Source organism: Corvus kubaryi, unplaced genomic scaffold (assembly GCF_017639235.1).
Source record: "Corvus kubaryi isolate FWS band 111438036 unplaced genomic scaffold, C.kubaryi_AGA036_p1.0 37256, whole genome shotgun sequence".
Classification (NCBI taxonomy): domain Eukaryota; kingdom Metazoa; phylum Chordata; class Aves; order Passeriformes; family Corvidae; genus Corvus; species Corvus kubaryi.
Window position 1 is genome coordinate 5,274,374 of NW_024581076.1, and position 13,839 is coordinate 5,288,212.

A 13,839-nucleotide genomic window follows, 5' to 3' on the forward strand; every position below is an offset into this window, starting at 1 on the left:
CCTTACTGTCAGCCATGGGAAAGGGTGATTCAGGCAAAGACCCAACACTGTTGTACAGACTGGTCAGTCTTGGTGGCTAAGAGGTTGAACCAGCCATTCCTAGCAAGTACTTGCCAAGTCTTAGCAAGTATTGCTGAGAAGAGTTACCTAATGAAAAAGCAGCTTGGATAAGATAATGAAGATCTAAGTCCTGAAACAGCAGCCAGGAAAGAAGAGAGAGGGACTGAAAGATCACAGTGTCACCATTTCTGATTCAATTTGCTCATGTTAACTCTAAACTAAAAGCCTACATACCCAGTTCCAGTTGGAGATGCCATCATCCATAAAGCCATTATGACTGTTAGTCATTGTCGTCCACCTCACTGGCAAGTTCTCAGGCCTCCTGAACTGTGGTCAAACATTCAAAGAGCTGTTCTACACTAAAAGGGAGAATACTGGAAGAGATGGAAGAGCTGCAATGCTTTCAAACAACTGCAAAGCACACACCTGAAACTGGCTATAAAAACCATCTAGAGACATAAGAGATCACGTGGTAATCCCAAATGAAGGCCTGTAACCTGTGACAACAGCCAAGGGGAAGCTGTACAGCGGCAACTGTATTTATGCTCCATTAAATATTTATCAGCTGTTAGCTGCTCATATCTTGTCTTACAGTGCTGTTCCAAGACATTTTCACATAAAATATCAGAACCAAATAAGATCTTAAAATCCCAGCAGAAAGAGCTAGGAGAGACTTGGAAAAGTCATCTTGTCTGGTCTGGAAAGCAAACTGTATCTATCTCTCATTCCAGATTGCCAGGTGACCAAGAGTTGTGCATCAATGGCCAGAAATCACAAAGCAGAAAATCTTGAATAAAAATACTACCTCAAAGACAGCGGTCCATGAAGAGTATCTTCAACTTTATTCTAAAATGTTAATTGTGCTTGTGGGTTTTTGCAAAATTTGTTTTTACTGCATGTATGCTGTAGTGTACTTGCTTTACAAAAGCTAAAAATTTTAAAATAATGAATTAATGCATTTTCAATTCTAATACAGAACTTAAAGTTGGCTCATCAGAGCAATTTCAGCCTGCTGCCCTCAGACTGCATGTACAAAGGCACATGCAGCTTGAGCACTGAGGAATGAACTTTTTACAACTACCCACCCATCAAGAGCTCAGACTCTGCTTTCTCTAACGTAACCAATGTGCGAGATGTGCCTCTATGTACAGTGCTTAGGTAACACCCAGGAGCCAGGGAGGGTAAAGATGCTTGCAGGTAAAGATGTCTTGTACTCTAGTACCTAGTCCTAGTTTACCTAGGATATTAAAGATCTTGTTTACAAAACAGCTACACTTAAAGCAAGAGCATAGCAGCCTATGTTTCCATGACTTTTCATTAGTCCAGTCAGAATTAGAAAAACATACTTTAATGATAAAATGACAAATGCAGAAAACAGGAAATGCTGAAGAAAGAACTCTCAAGGGAACCATCAAAATTTCTCTTCTTTCATGAGATTTCAAGAGATTGGTGAACTGCCATAAGAATTACTATTAACACTTTTTCCTTTCAGAAGAGTAGCAGCACATATTACACAATATTCCTGTAACACAGGGCAGGACATGGATATAATCCGATGCCTGTTAAATCACACTTGTAGATTCACCTGAAGAAAGAAGATCCTTTTCCTCCCTGGTCACACAAAAGAGTACATAGAAGCATATTTGTAACAATGTAAGAAACCAAGCTTCCAATCCCTGTTTTCCCTAAAGACACCTGAATTTATATTTTCTACCTCTTAGTGCCAAAGAACTTAGTTATTGGGTATTCTTCCAGATGAAAGAGGTCTATTTAAAATATTTCAATATTTTTAAGAGTAAGTACTGAAGTCTAAGCATACCATGCCTCCCACAAGTGCCCTAACAAGCTGTGTTGACTGTCATGGCCTCGTGAATATTTAGAGATACTAATGAAGAGGAAGAGCTTAAACTGACAATATGCATGTCTGGTCTGTGACCAATTACAAGAACAAACTATTCTCAGTGTATGTGGAAAACACAGTCTCCCATTCTAAAATCTTCTAACAGGGTAAGAAACATTCTCCTGTATCACCAGCTTGAGTTACCCTTCTCCCATATTCCAGAGTCCTTTCCAAAGAATACCAGTAGTTTTGCTGAAACCAGAATAATAAAATATGCACAGACCACGAGTCAGAGGACTTTTCTTCATACAAGTTGGATATCCTTTGGAAAACACAGCACTTCCCTTGAGGAACACAAATTCTCAGAGAAGTCACGTCAGCAGAATTGCATTTCCAGCACAGCACTGGATAAAGACTTTTCCATGGCCTTAAAAGACAGTCACCTCTGCTGCTTCCAGCTGCCATCCCAGGGGGCAGATGAGACTGGAGGCTACATATGTCTTCAGAGAAAACAATTTTTAGTCATGCTTTACACCACCAAAGACTGCACTTTAGCTAAATTTGGTTCAGCATTACCACATTCTAAGCAACTACTAGCAGCTACTATTTCACATCCTATTTGCTAAGTAATCTTCCCAGTAGCCTAAGGAAAATCAAAACATACTGGAGAACAGTAGAACTGTCCCTTTTATCCATGGCTTGCTGGTGAACACAGTATAAATCAGACATTAAATCACTAAAATTATCATCAAAGCTTACTTTTAAGTTATTTCTCTTGCAGTGACACCAATTGACAAAGATCCTACAGAAAATAACTCACAACACAGCAGATTTTTCTCTCTACCAGACTTATTTGCCAAAATGTGGCAGTGGGGTAGGAACAGGGAAAGCGCCAGCTCTTCAGCAAAGCTGCAAAAGACCACCAAGGGACTAGAAATGAACATGTCATCAACCCTGTAATATTTCGTGATCCATTTCTTAACCTGAGCAGTTCACAATAGTTAACAGAGTTGTACAGAGCGGTAGTTCAGCAGGAAAAGACACAGGAAGCATGTTGAGACAGTTACACAAAGCCTTAACATCTCCTATACCAAGGGCCTTCCACCTTCCATCATTTGCAGCCCCTCCCTGTAGCACTGTACACAAGTCTGCACCCTTTCCCTTGTGCTGCTGCAATGTTTCTATCCATGTCCTTCTGTCCTTGTCTCCTGTTCTCCTTGTTCTCCCAGCTCTGCACCTGCAAAGCCCAAGCCTGCTGTGTCAGGGTTTCCACAGGAAGTGGTGGACACTGATGCAAGAATCACCCTTTCCCCACCTCACACTTCCTACTCTCATTTCCTAACTTTTACACAAAAGAAAAAACAAAATCGGGCAAATAAAATGGTGGAAAGTGGTCACTGAAATAGCATGCAGGCATTTCCTAGTGACATCCATGCTTAACAATCAATTAACATGCAACTCTTGCCTCTGGTCAGAGCACGCTTCAACCAGCCCTAATGGCATCACAAGCAGGAAAAACAAGCAGGGATTTTGAGCTGGTCTTGATGAAAACTATTAGGGCAAAGTATTATGGCAAACCACCTGTGGCACTACAGGGGATGCCCAGGGGAGAAGAATCACCTAGGGAGATCCCTGTAATGATTTTCTTCGTTGTTGGCCATCAGAGAGCATTTTCCCTTGAGATTCTTCTTTTACTGTAATCAGAGTAACTGTTACTATTAAAGCTATCAATTGCCACCAGCTATGGACTGTCTTATTATCCTTTGTGCTTGAAACACACTACTTCATATTGCAAGAAAGTACAAAAAATTGCATTCATTCTTCTGCAGGAGGGCAACAGCAGGTTTATCAGTCACATCCTTTATGAATGTTTGTGTTACTGCAATGACCTCAACTTAAAGACCACAAGGACACAAAAACCAGAAAACTATTTTCTGTACAATTTCGTTCTGCAACAATGTATTTGTATTAACCAAAACATTCTTAAAAGATACACCATTTCCTACAAAAGTTCACCATGATAATTAAGCACTGGCTAAATACAATATTAAAAAAATATCAGTTGTCTCAAAGATTATAAAAACTCCAAAAGCAAAAGTTACATTTTTAAGAACTCAAATGGCCACATAGATATTATCCTTTTGGCTCAGCTGAAAAAGGAGAAACTAAACTCACTGTACAAATCTGGTTTTTCAGGCTTGCAGGTACATGTGATCCAGTGTCCGAAACAGATCATCAGCAATTAAACAATATCCTATACTTTAAAATATATTAGCAACACATAACACATTGGTGTTATCCTTAACATCTGAAGTATCCTTTAGCAGAATTTATGGCTTATATAGTCCTCGACTCCAGGCTGTTCTCATTCCTTCTTTTTGGTGAAGTCATACGGTTTCCACCACTGTGCAAACTGTAACACCTTCTTCCTCTGTTCCTCAAAGTTCTGTCTGATTCCTTTTCTCCAGAGCTGTGGTTCCAAGTCCAGCATGCCACCAATAATTTCCTTTGCAAGTAAAAGTAAGATAGATAATGAAAAATGGAGAATTACCATATTACTTAACACTATCTCATCACAGAATAAAGAAATACATATTTTCAAGTTATGAGATTGTCCATTTTCTTCAAGTGCTAATTAAAACTTGAAATTCTGAAAAATACACCAATTTAAACACAGAACTGCAGTTGTTAGATGGTTGCCTCAGCAAAATTCTTGTAAGCACAGCACATCAATGTACTGTTAAATATCCTAACAGTGCAAGACGGTTAATCCATTTTGTGATTAAGGTAAAGTTCAGAGAAAGAAAGCTGCCCACTTTGCTGTTCCTGGTGTTATATTTCTCCTAGTCACTCTTCATGTTTTTGAAACACTGATTCTTTCAGAAAATGTTTGCTGTGACATAATAAAGAAAGGAAGAATTTACTACAGATCTCCCTGTATATACTATACATTGTACACTATACATATCACGAGGAGCAATTCAGCCACACGAGGATTTTAGTAGGAGTTATCTGTGAGTCTGTATGTGTATGCACACTAGTTTATACAACCAGGCATCAGTGCACCTATTTGTCAATACTATGGCCATGAAAATTCTTAAGTAGATGCAAGTATCTTCCATCTATAAGATTACATACCTATAATGTCAGATATTTACAGTTCCAATCAAATGAAAAGAAACACAAATTTAGAATCACAATCTCAGTATCAGCTAGTGAAAAAATCAACTACTCCTTTATTCAACAAGCCAAGTTAAAATGACTCATCAAGAAAAGACAGATAATAAACTGAGATAGAGTACATCAAAGTAACTGTTCCGGAAGCATCTGTTTTAATTACTTAATTTTCCAAAGCAGAGTATAATTGGTAAAATAATCTTTTACATAACAATACCTTTCCAAAGTAATGAGGGAAATTGTGTTGATCTTCAATCACATGAGCAAATCCTCCTTGAAGGCCAAAGTCCACAGAAAAGTATGGCAATCCTTTAGGAACCTACACATGCAAAACCATACTTTCAGATGTTAACAAACTGTTGGCAATCAGTCAACCTCCCCACAAAAGAATGAATTTGAACATAGTTTTGCCATGTTCAAAACAATACCATATTTTATTTTAAACCACCTCTCAACATGTAGGACAAAATTGCAACAGAGAAACAGTAAAGCAAACAGGTAAGGGAAAAGAACAACATACAGCAACTGGACAAAAAGACACTGGAGAGAGGATGACTGGGTGGCAGAACCTCCAGAGGCCACAGCTGGAATAGCAGGTAAGAAATGGGGACACCAGGCAGCAGTGTGTACACTGAGCAAATGCCTCTCTGACTCCACATCCCTGAATTACATGGGTTTAGCAGAAATTTTAAGACAACCACTAGCAAATTTATTAAAGGTAAGATGTTGACTGGTACTAGGAAATACTTACCCAGCGAAAACACTGACACTCGGGGGAAGGGGAAACACCTCGCTTAGACAGCAGATTACCAGAAACCCCCTCGATGTGAATGGAAGGATATTATCCTTAACTTGACAAATCACACAACTTAATAATTTTTTCAGCCTGCAGGGGGGATGCTGGATATCCTGCCACAACAAAGACCCTTCAGTCTGACAGAAGTGGATCCATTTATTGGTACAGTACTGAAAGTAATTTCTGCTATTTCACTGCAACAAGTTATTTTTCACTCTTTTAATTGTTGAGGATGTTTCTGTACCAATAAGATTTACAAAGCCTCCAATTCATAAGCATTTCCTCTGCTGTCCAAATAACTATACAACTTTCTGGAGGTGTGTTCCATATATTGCTTGAAATAGTGACTCTAAAAATAATTAAGATTTAATACAGAGGAGCAATGTAGCACAGAAAGAAACATTTAACATTTTAAATGGACTTTAAAAAAATCATTAAATAAGGAAGAATGGGTTGGCAGGTGACATCTTAAGGAAAAGGTCAGCTTTGTCTTATTTCTCACAATTTCTGCACACAATCCACCCACTAGGTGATGTCTCAGCCATGTCTGACCTTCATTCTAGGCACCACCATCTCCCAATACAATTCTCCAAGTTCCCAAACCTCAGCTCAGTCTCTAAGCTACACTCTACGATCTTCCTGAAGCCTACAGATATTTCTTTTACCCTACAATAATGCTAAAATCACACAAATGTGTAACAATTTATGCTCAGATACACTGTATTAATTTAAAGAACTGTTCTGACTTAATCTGAAAACTGGCCTACCTTCAAATAAACACATAATGGCTACAAAAATGTATGGCCAGGAAGACTCTAGAAGAAATTGCATGTCCTAATGCCTTACAACATGACAAGAAAATGATACGTCACTTATTTGTGATAGATGTTGGCTTTCCTGTTCTGAAACAACTAGTAGAAGATACTCCAAATAAGCCCATTTTGTTTTATGTTTATATCCACCTTAAGTTTAAAGTCTTCCCTAAACCCTTGCTGCAAATTATTTGAATACCTTACTTTTCTGTATTTAATCTCCTTCTTTGTCGTATCAGGCTTCATGTCTCATCATTAAAACTCATCTCTTTCTCATAAACTAGGGGGTTTTTTTTTAGTACAAAGGTGCTATGTCTACTAAAAGCCACTTTCAGAAATTAAGTACTATTACTATGCAGTAGTAAACTACTTGAGGTAGAGTCTATATAACACATATCTTCCACCTCAATATTAAAAAGACAGAACAGTCTTTGAACCTAACAGATCCAGCATTATTTCTTTAAGATTGGTTTATACAAAGATGTTTCATCTCAGTATCCAGGAGACAGAGAGGGTACTGTTCCCTTGTTTTATAAAGAAAAGATTCATAATGCTATTTATATTTTCACTTCATAAACTTAGCAACACAAATGGCTGTTCTAGGTTAATGAAAAAGACACATCATATTTGTTCCAGGAAAGTAATTTGCAAATCTTTGATCTACCTTAATTCTTAAAGTTAATCAAGCAGATTATGCCATTACATGTCCTCAAAGTGTCAGCTTTGTTAGTTCTCAACTAGTTCTCAATTAGTTCTCAACTAATGCTGGCAGCTTAGTCCACCAATTGTTGAAATAAATGGGAATCTTTTGCCTAATGTCAGTTAGGAGTTCAGACTGGTAATTCTCCTCATACCTATGCCATCTTCTGATGCACTAATCTAATTGTGTTCCCTTTCTTCTCTCTTTGAAACAATTAATAATGAAAGAAGTTAGAAGAATTTGATGACAAATTCAGGATTCAAAACACTTCATTACTTACAGATTTCCGAATATCTTTTGAAGAAAGGTCAATTAACTTCTTGTTCATGGACCACTCTTCATCAGACTCCATTATCGCTTTCTGCAAAATGATTTTATATAAATGTGAAAATAGTCCTTCATACAGCAAATAAAGAACTAACTGTAGTGAAGTACACTGTACTGCAAGTAACAATTACTTCTTAACAAACTTTATTTTTGGTAACTTATCTCATTTCCACAAGCTACTTTATAAAGACATCATATAGTATCTTCAGACCCACCCAATTCAGTTCCTCTGTTTCTTTTTTTATTTTAAGTTTTGCTTGACACAAGTTTCAAATAAAAGGTCATATTCTCTTTTTTCTCACCCCATACAAAACCTCTTATGAGTTTATTACACTATACTAGCCTTCTTTTTCTTTTAAACACTAAGAGAAGAATCCAGCTTAGAAGGATGATTGCCCTTAAAAACCCAAAGCTGACTCTGTATTCCCCATAGTATGGAATTGGATACAGTGTAGGGTAGGTACCATTTAAATTTCATTTCCTGTGCATTTTAATGGTAGATACTTCTGAAATAAATTACATTGCTTTAAATCTTGTTCCTTCTTTTTCCTTGAGTATTCAAAGAAAACACAGCATCTGAAGCACAGCAGTCAGATCTAACAGGTGGAGCGTTTCAAATGCGGTAAAAGTTACTGTATTGTTCACCATACTGCTGCTCCACTTCATCAAAGCCCAATCACATTATTTCCAGAAAACATAAACAGTATTTCTAAAATCAAATAAATAATTTACTTATAAAAGGCAAATCATGAGTCAGTTGCTGAAAGCTGAAAGGACTCTGTTCCAGGCAAAAGCCTCAACGAACCTTTTCTTACAGGGTCAGGGGAAAGAGACCAGAAAAGCTATAGAAGAAGTACCTATCATGCTGTAGAATGTTCATCAGAGGCCTAATATACATGTAAAATTTGGGCTTACTGAAATAAAATGGGAATGAAACAATATCTACATTGGTATTTCTTAAAACAGTTAACATTATTTTCTACTTTAATGCTTTCCAAGGCACAAGTATTTTGTTTTAAGTTTATACCACAGGACTTAAGTGAGAAGTATTGCAATCCTTAAAACACTACAATTCTCCTACCTTCTTCCAGAACTCGTCAGTGCAGGCAGATTTGTGACAAAAGCTCAGTGAAAAACCATTCTCCCACTGACTACTTGAAAAACTGAATTACCTCACAGAGCTTACTTTAAGATCAAGGGCTATTAGCAAAGAATGGATCCAGAAAAAAGATCAAAGAATACATCTTTTCAAAAACAGCACTTGAATATCTAAAATATTTTCCAGAAATAGATGAATTATGATACATATATTCAAATTACCTCAGAAAAAAACATTTTCATGTACCTTAAAGTAGATTGGAGCCATATCTCCTACTTCTTTTGGAAGAGGAATGCATTCATATACCATATGATACCGCTTCTTCATACTCATGTTTGTTTCTAGGAACACACAGTCCAAGTCTTTAGCTTCAAACATTTTCACCAATGCATTTCGGAACATCTGTTTAAAGAAAAAAAAGTGTTATTGAAACTAACTTTTCAAATCTTTCAGATACAATGCATTATTTCACTAAGATATTATATTTGTAATAAGCTAACAACAAAATGGAAAACAATCATACTAGGAAAAATCTGTATAATTTACTAATTTAATATTAACTGTATTTCCTCTGATAAAAACAGGAAGTCTAGAAAACTATTGTGAGATACACAATGTAATTAACACTACAAACTTAGTTTTAATAAATAACACATATTTTTGAGCTGAAATTGAAACTTTGTTGAACTTCTTAGCTGCAGTGCTCCATAACACAACATGGCTTTAACAGTAGGTCCCAAGCTTGCAATTTCTAAGAAGGTAATGAAATGACCTGACTACAGTTACAATTTACTGACTATAGCTACAATTACCCTTTTACTACTCCTTCCAATTATACAGTTGAACAAAAAAAAATTTCAAGAAAGGAAATTATTTCCACTAGGCATACTTGATCTTTAAGTAAAATATTAACATTGCCTCAAAAAATAAAGCCACCATCTTTATTGTATGGAAGCAAACGAAATGTAATAATCAATACATGTGGCCTCAAACTACATTTACCAGTTCCCTGTCAGAGGGATTAGGTGCTGCACCTGTTCAAAGTGTATTTCAGTTAACAATTCTGACAGCTCCACTGTCAGGGTCCTGCACACACCCAAGAGGTCCTGCAGCCTCTTCTAGCTGCTGGAGCTCTGGCTGCCCATGCAGGTGGGCAGCTCTGATGTGCTGCAGTTGTGGACTGGATCAGATCCAGCAGAAAGAGCTGGCGTAATGAAGAGTGGTGGGAAGTGTGGACCTGGCCCCCTGTCACTCAGGAGCTGCAATTAAGTCCAGGCTGTCACTTTTGGTCCTTGCCTGAGCTGTTTGAGGGAGGCCTGTGCCCAGCCAGGTACCTGGCAGTTCTTGGCCCTGACTTCATCTCAAACCTAAGTCATAACTGCAAACTTGCCTGGCCACCCCTGGGCCATGGATGACCCTGTCTGTTATCATGGGAACTCTCCTGGCCTGGTACCACGGGACTGTGCCTTGTCAGTGAGATGACCTCCCCCACCTGCCCTGCCCATCACCTTGCACCCCTGCCTTGCTTTCCTGCAGAGCTGCTGGCTCTTGACAGTTGGCGTTTGCATCTAAGATAGGCAAGAGCATCATTCTATAGCTTAAAATGTTCAGATGCTTAACTAAATTATCAAGCACAAGGGATGATTTCTGAGAGTCATTCAAACTCATTTTCAAGTGCACAAAAGATCTAACTTTCTGATAGGGTGAATTTTTCTGAAAGTTTCTCAAGATCTTGAAAACTGTCTTTTAAAAATGAAGATTTTTGTATTGCACATGCTTCTATACCATTTCCACAGTGTAAGCCAAGAAACCACTGAAACTGTAGGAGCCTCACAGAGCAAGGTACCATAGCCCTATGGCTCACATAATTTACAGGTAGTCCTTTTTGCACTGATATTTTTTCCAATTAACAATGCTCAGAAATACAAACAGCACCATTGAAAGGCTAATCCCATCTAATGGTTTAAGATTCCTTATCTTAATGTAAATGGAGAGTTGATTAATCAAACATAAACAAATACACATCATCAACATCAGCAAGTAAAGTACTGAAATAAAATAGAAGGAAAACAAATCACTACCAGGTTTTCAATGCAATAGGACTAGAAATTGAGCTCTCCATCCTTTCGCCATCTTGCACAGAATGAATCAAACTAAAAGTCTAAGAAATGTGGCCAAATATATATCTAAACTAGGCATTTAAGCTCTTCAAAGCAGGCCCTTGTGCTCTGAATTTTTCCTCACTAATGAGCTGCTCCATGCTGTGACTGGAAAATGCTACCATCATTCCCTAAAACAACTGATGAATTACAGCCAGGAGACACTACCCAGTGTTCCATGACTGATACAGGACTTCACAGCACAGAGTGACAAGCTACTCTGAATCAACAGCTTTTTGTCTTCTCCTTGTCACTCCAGCCACCAGCCCTCTACTTCTGAAACACACTGAAGCAAGCAATGTGGTGAGATACCAAAGGCTGAGAAAGACTATTACTTAGAGCTGCTACCCTGCAGTATCAACTGAAATGCAAATCCACCAAAAAGCCTAAAATACCAGCAGATGTTAGCTAACATTTCCCTAGCTACATTTTCTTGTTTTTAAATACATTGCACTTTTCCTCCAAATTCTGAGCAGGCCAAAGCATCAAGAATAATTAGGACTGGAAAGGAGAAAACCATCCATAAGGGCAAATAAGAAGGCTTGGCTTATGCTTGGATGCACGCAACATTAATACATGCAACAGTTCAGTCAACACAGAATGTGTAAAGATTTATATCCTTTCATATTGAAAATATTCCATGCATATTGACTTTGGCAAGTGAGCACATCAGTCTAAACTACACAATATGTTAAATTCAAATGCTTGAAGGCATACAGTATAAAGAAATCCTTTTTGCTTTACTCCAATATATCCTAAAAAAGAACCCCAGCAAAAATAGTTAGCTAAAACATGTACTTCATACAACATCTTGTGAATACTTAAAGTGTCACAATTTATTTCCCTTCACCTGTAAAAAAAATATGTCTCTGGCATCAGAAAGTTAGTTTAGTCACTGACTGTCTGCTTTACTCTTGCTAAAGCTTTTCAGATTCCTTCTACTGTAATACATAGAAGTTGGGGGAAAAAAATTCATGTATCCATCACTTTCCAAAATACTTTGCTGCAAAGAAATATCTAAGCTGTCTATGAATATATTCACAGGATCAAAGGATAATGGTTTTAGCAACTAGTGGCCTTTTCTAGCAAGTAAAAGACTAGTGTTGAATACTGGGACTGCATTTGCTTATCTTTTCCTCATCCTATTTTCTTTCTCATACAATTTAGAAAAATTGTAATTGTTTACTTACGAGATTTGGAAAAACAGAAGATCAAGGATAAACATATTTATCACTTTTCTGCACCCTCTTCTGTTCCTCCTGATCCTACTTGTTGCACTTATTTGCTTCATATCCAACTTTCCTAGGCATTTCTGTCATATACAAGAGAACTCCTTTCCCTTCCTGGTTGAAGGGGAGCATAATTTACCAGGAAACACTGTATAAAAACAACTTTAACCATGAGAACCAATATGGGGAGCAAATTTGAAATGTCAGAGAATCCATCCCTAGACTTGAGGGAAGACCAACATTATTTAAATTATTTCAAACTTATAAATTATGCTGGTTTTAAATCTCAGCAACTACAACAATGAAATCTTTCTCTAGTCTGATATAGTCTCCAATATTTCAATATAAGAGGCTTCAAATTGTTTTCCCCTTGTAATAATCCTGATGGCAGGGGGTGAGGATTGACAAACACAGTCAATCTCTTAGGCAGAAGCTTTTTACATTACTCCCTTGATTTTCCATCTCCAAAGAAAACAGAACTCAAAATCTTCAAAATGTCTTCATAAGACAGTTGGAAAGCACAATCCATCATGCTTGGCACTTGATTTTAATAATTATTTTCAAAAAAGGTAGAAAATTGGATTCGAACAGGGATCTCATTGATTTTAAGAGTAAGATAGTTCTCTTTTAATTGATAATCCACCCAAAACATAGATTAAAAAACTGAAGATATGCAAACAACATATTTGTATTTAATTTTAAGTGATCTGCCTGCTCTGATGATTCTTTTCTTTTCCTTGGCACTCCTAAGAAAATCCTATTAAGCCAGTTATTCTACTTTCTGTAAGGGATCAGCTGTACCTACTTCATTTCCAATGGACATTCCTCTAACACGGTTTCAAAGACCTCCAAGGATGCATGTTCTGCAGCATTCCAGGAAAATTTTCCTAGTCTTAATAAATTGAAAATTTTCTTCAGTATTTACCCTGCCTCTCTTTCCTGTTAATATTTGACCACTAATTTCCATTCACAATGCGAGAACGTTCTGCCCCTTAGTGGAATCAGAATAGAGCTGCCAGACTGCAAATCATGAAAATACGTACTCACGACAAGGATATTATTATCCACAACAAAATTATTTTACAAAGCTCTTAGAATAGGAGACAGTTTCTCAGCAGACCTGGATTTCTTCCCAGATGTCTTCATCCAAAAGAGTGGCTGCAGTATGGTGCTGTAGAGGGGCTATCAGGCAGTGACCTTCAGTAAGGGACTGGCTGCTTGGTAGAGACAAGTACACCTAGGAAAAGCAAACAAAAACTCAAGTGCCCAGTTTTCCAGCATTAAAAACCTTCCCATTGCTGAGGCTAAGAAATTAATCATTTGCTAATTTCAAACCAACAGAAGCAATTAGCTACTAATTACAGCACGGTATTAGCAACATTAGTGCTTTTTAAAAGCACCAGTAGCTCAAACGAACCAGTAGTATCCAGAAAGCAGTTCCACCACCAAGGCAGTAATATCAGCTTCATAAACCAACTGGTATCATAGCTGCTATGAAATCACACTGTTTAGTCCATTCCAGTATTTTTAATATAGATACATCGCTGTATGCATTTTTAATAAAATATTTTTTATACATATATATACCTGTAAATTGCGTATTCTGTGTCATGGTTTAACCTGGCAGGCAGCTGGACATC

General features: G+C 37.4%; 1 protein-coding gene across 2 annotated transcripts in view; it reads right to left on the minus strand.

The window, feature by feature from the left end:
• Window positions 1-264: 264 nt before the first annotated feature.
• The window catches only part of CWF19L2 (CWF19 like cell cycle control factor 2), a 68,601-nt gene continuing 55,026 nt past the window's right edge, over window positions 265-13,839 (minus strand). For both annotated transcript variants that reach the window (XM_042023829.1, XM_042023830.1), the window contains exons 14-18: window positions 13,320-13,436; window positions 9,058-9,213; window positions 7,666-7,746; window positions 5,295-5,396; window positions 265-4,406 (exon numbers count right to left, since the gene is read on the minus strand). In XM_042023829.1, the coding sequence (XP_041879763.1) occupies window positions 4,266-4,406; window positions 5,295-5,396; window positions 7,666-7,746; window positions 9,058-9,213; window positions 13,320-13,436 (597 nt within the window). In that variant the 3' untranslated portion in view covers window positions 265-4,265. The remainder of the gene's footprint in view (window positions 4,407-5,294; window positions 5,397-7,665; window positions 7,747-9,057; window positions 9,214-13,319; window positions 13,437-13,839) is intronic.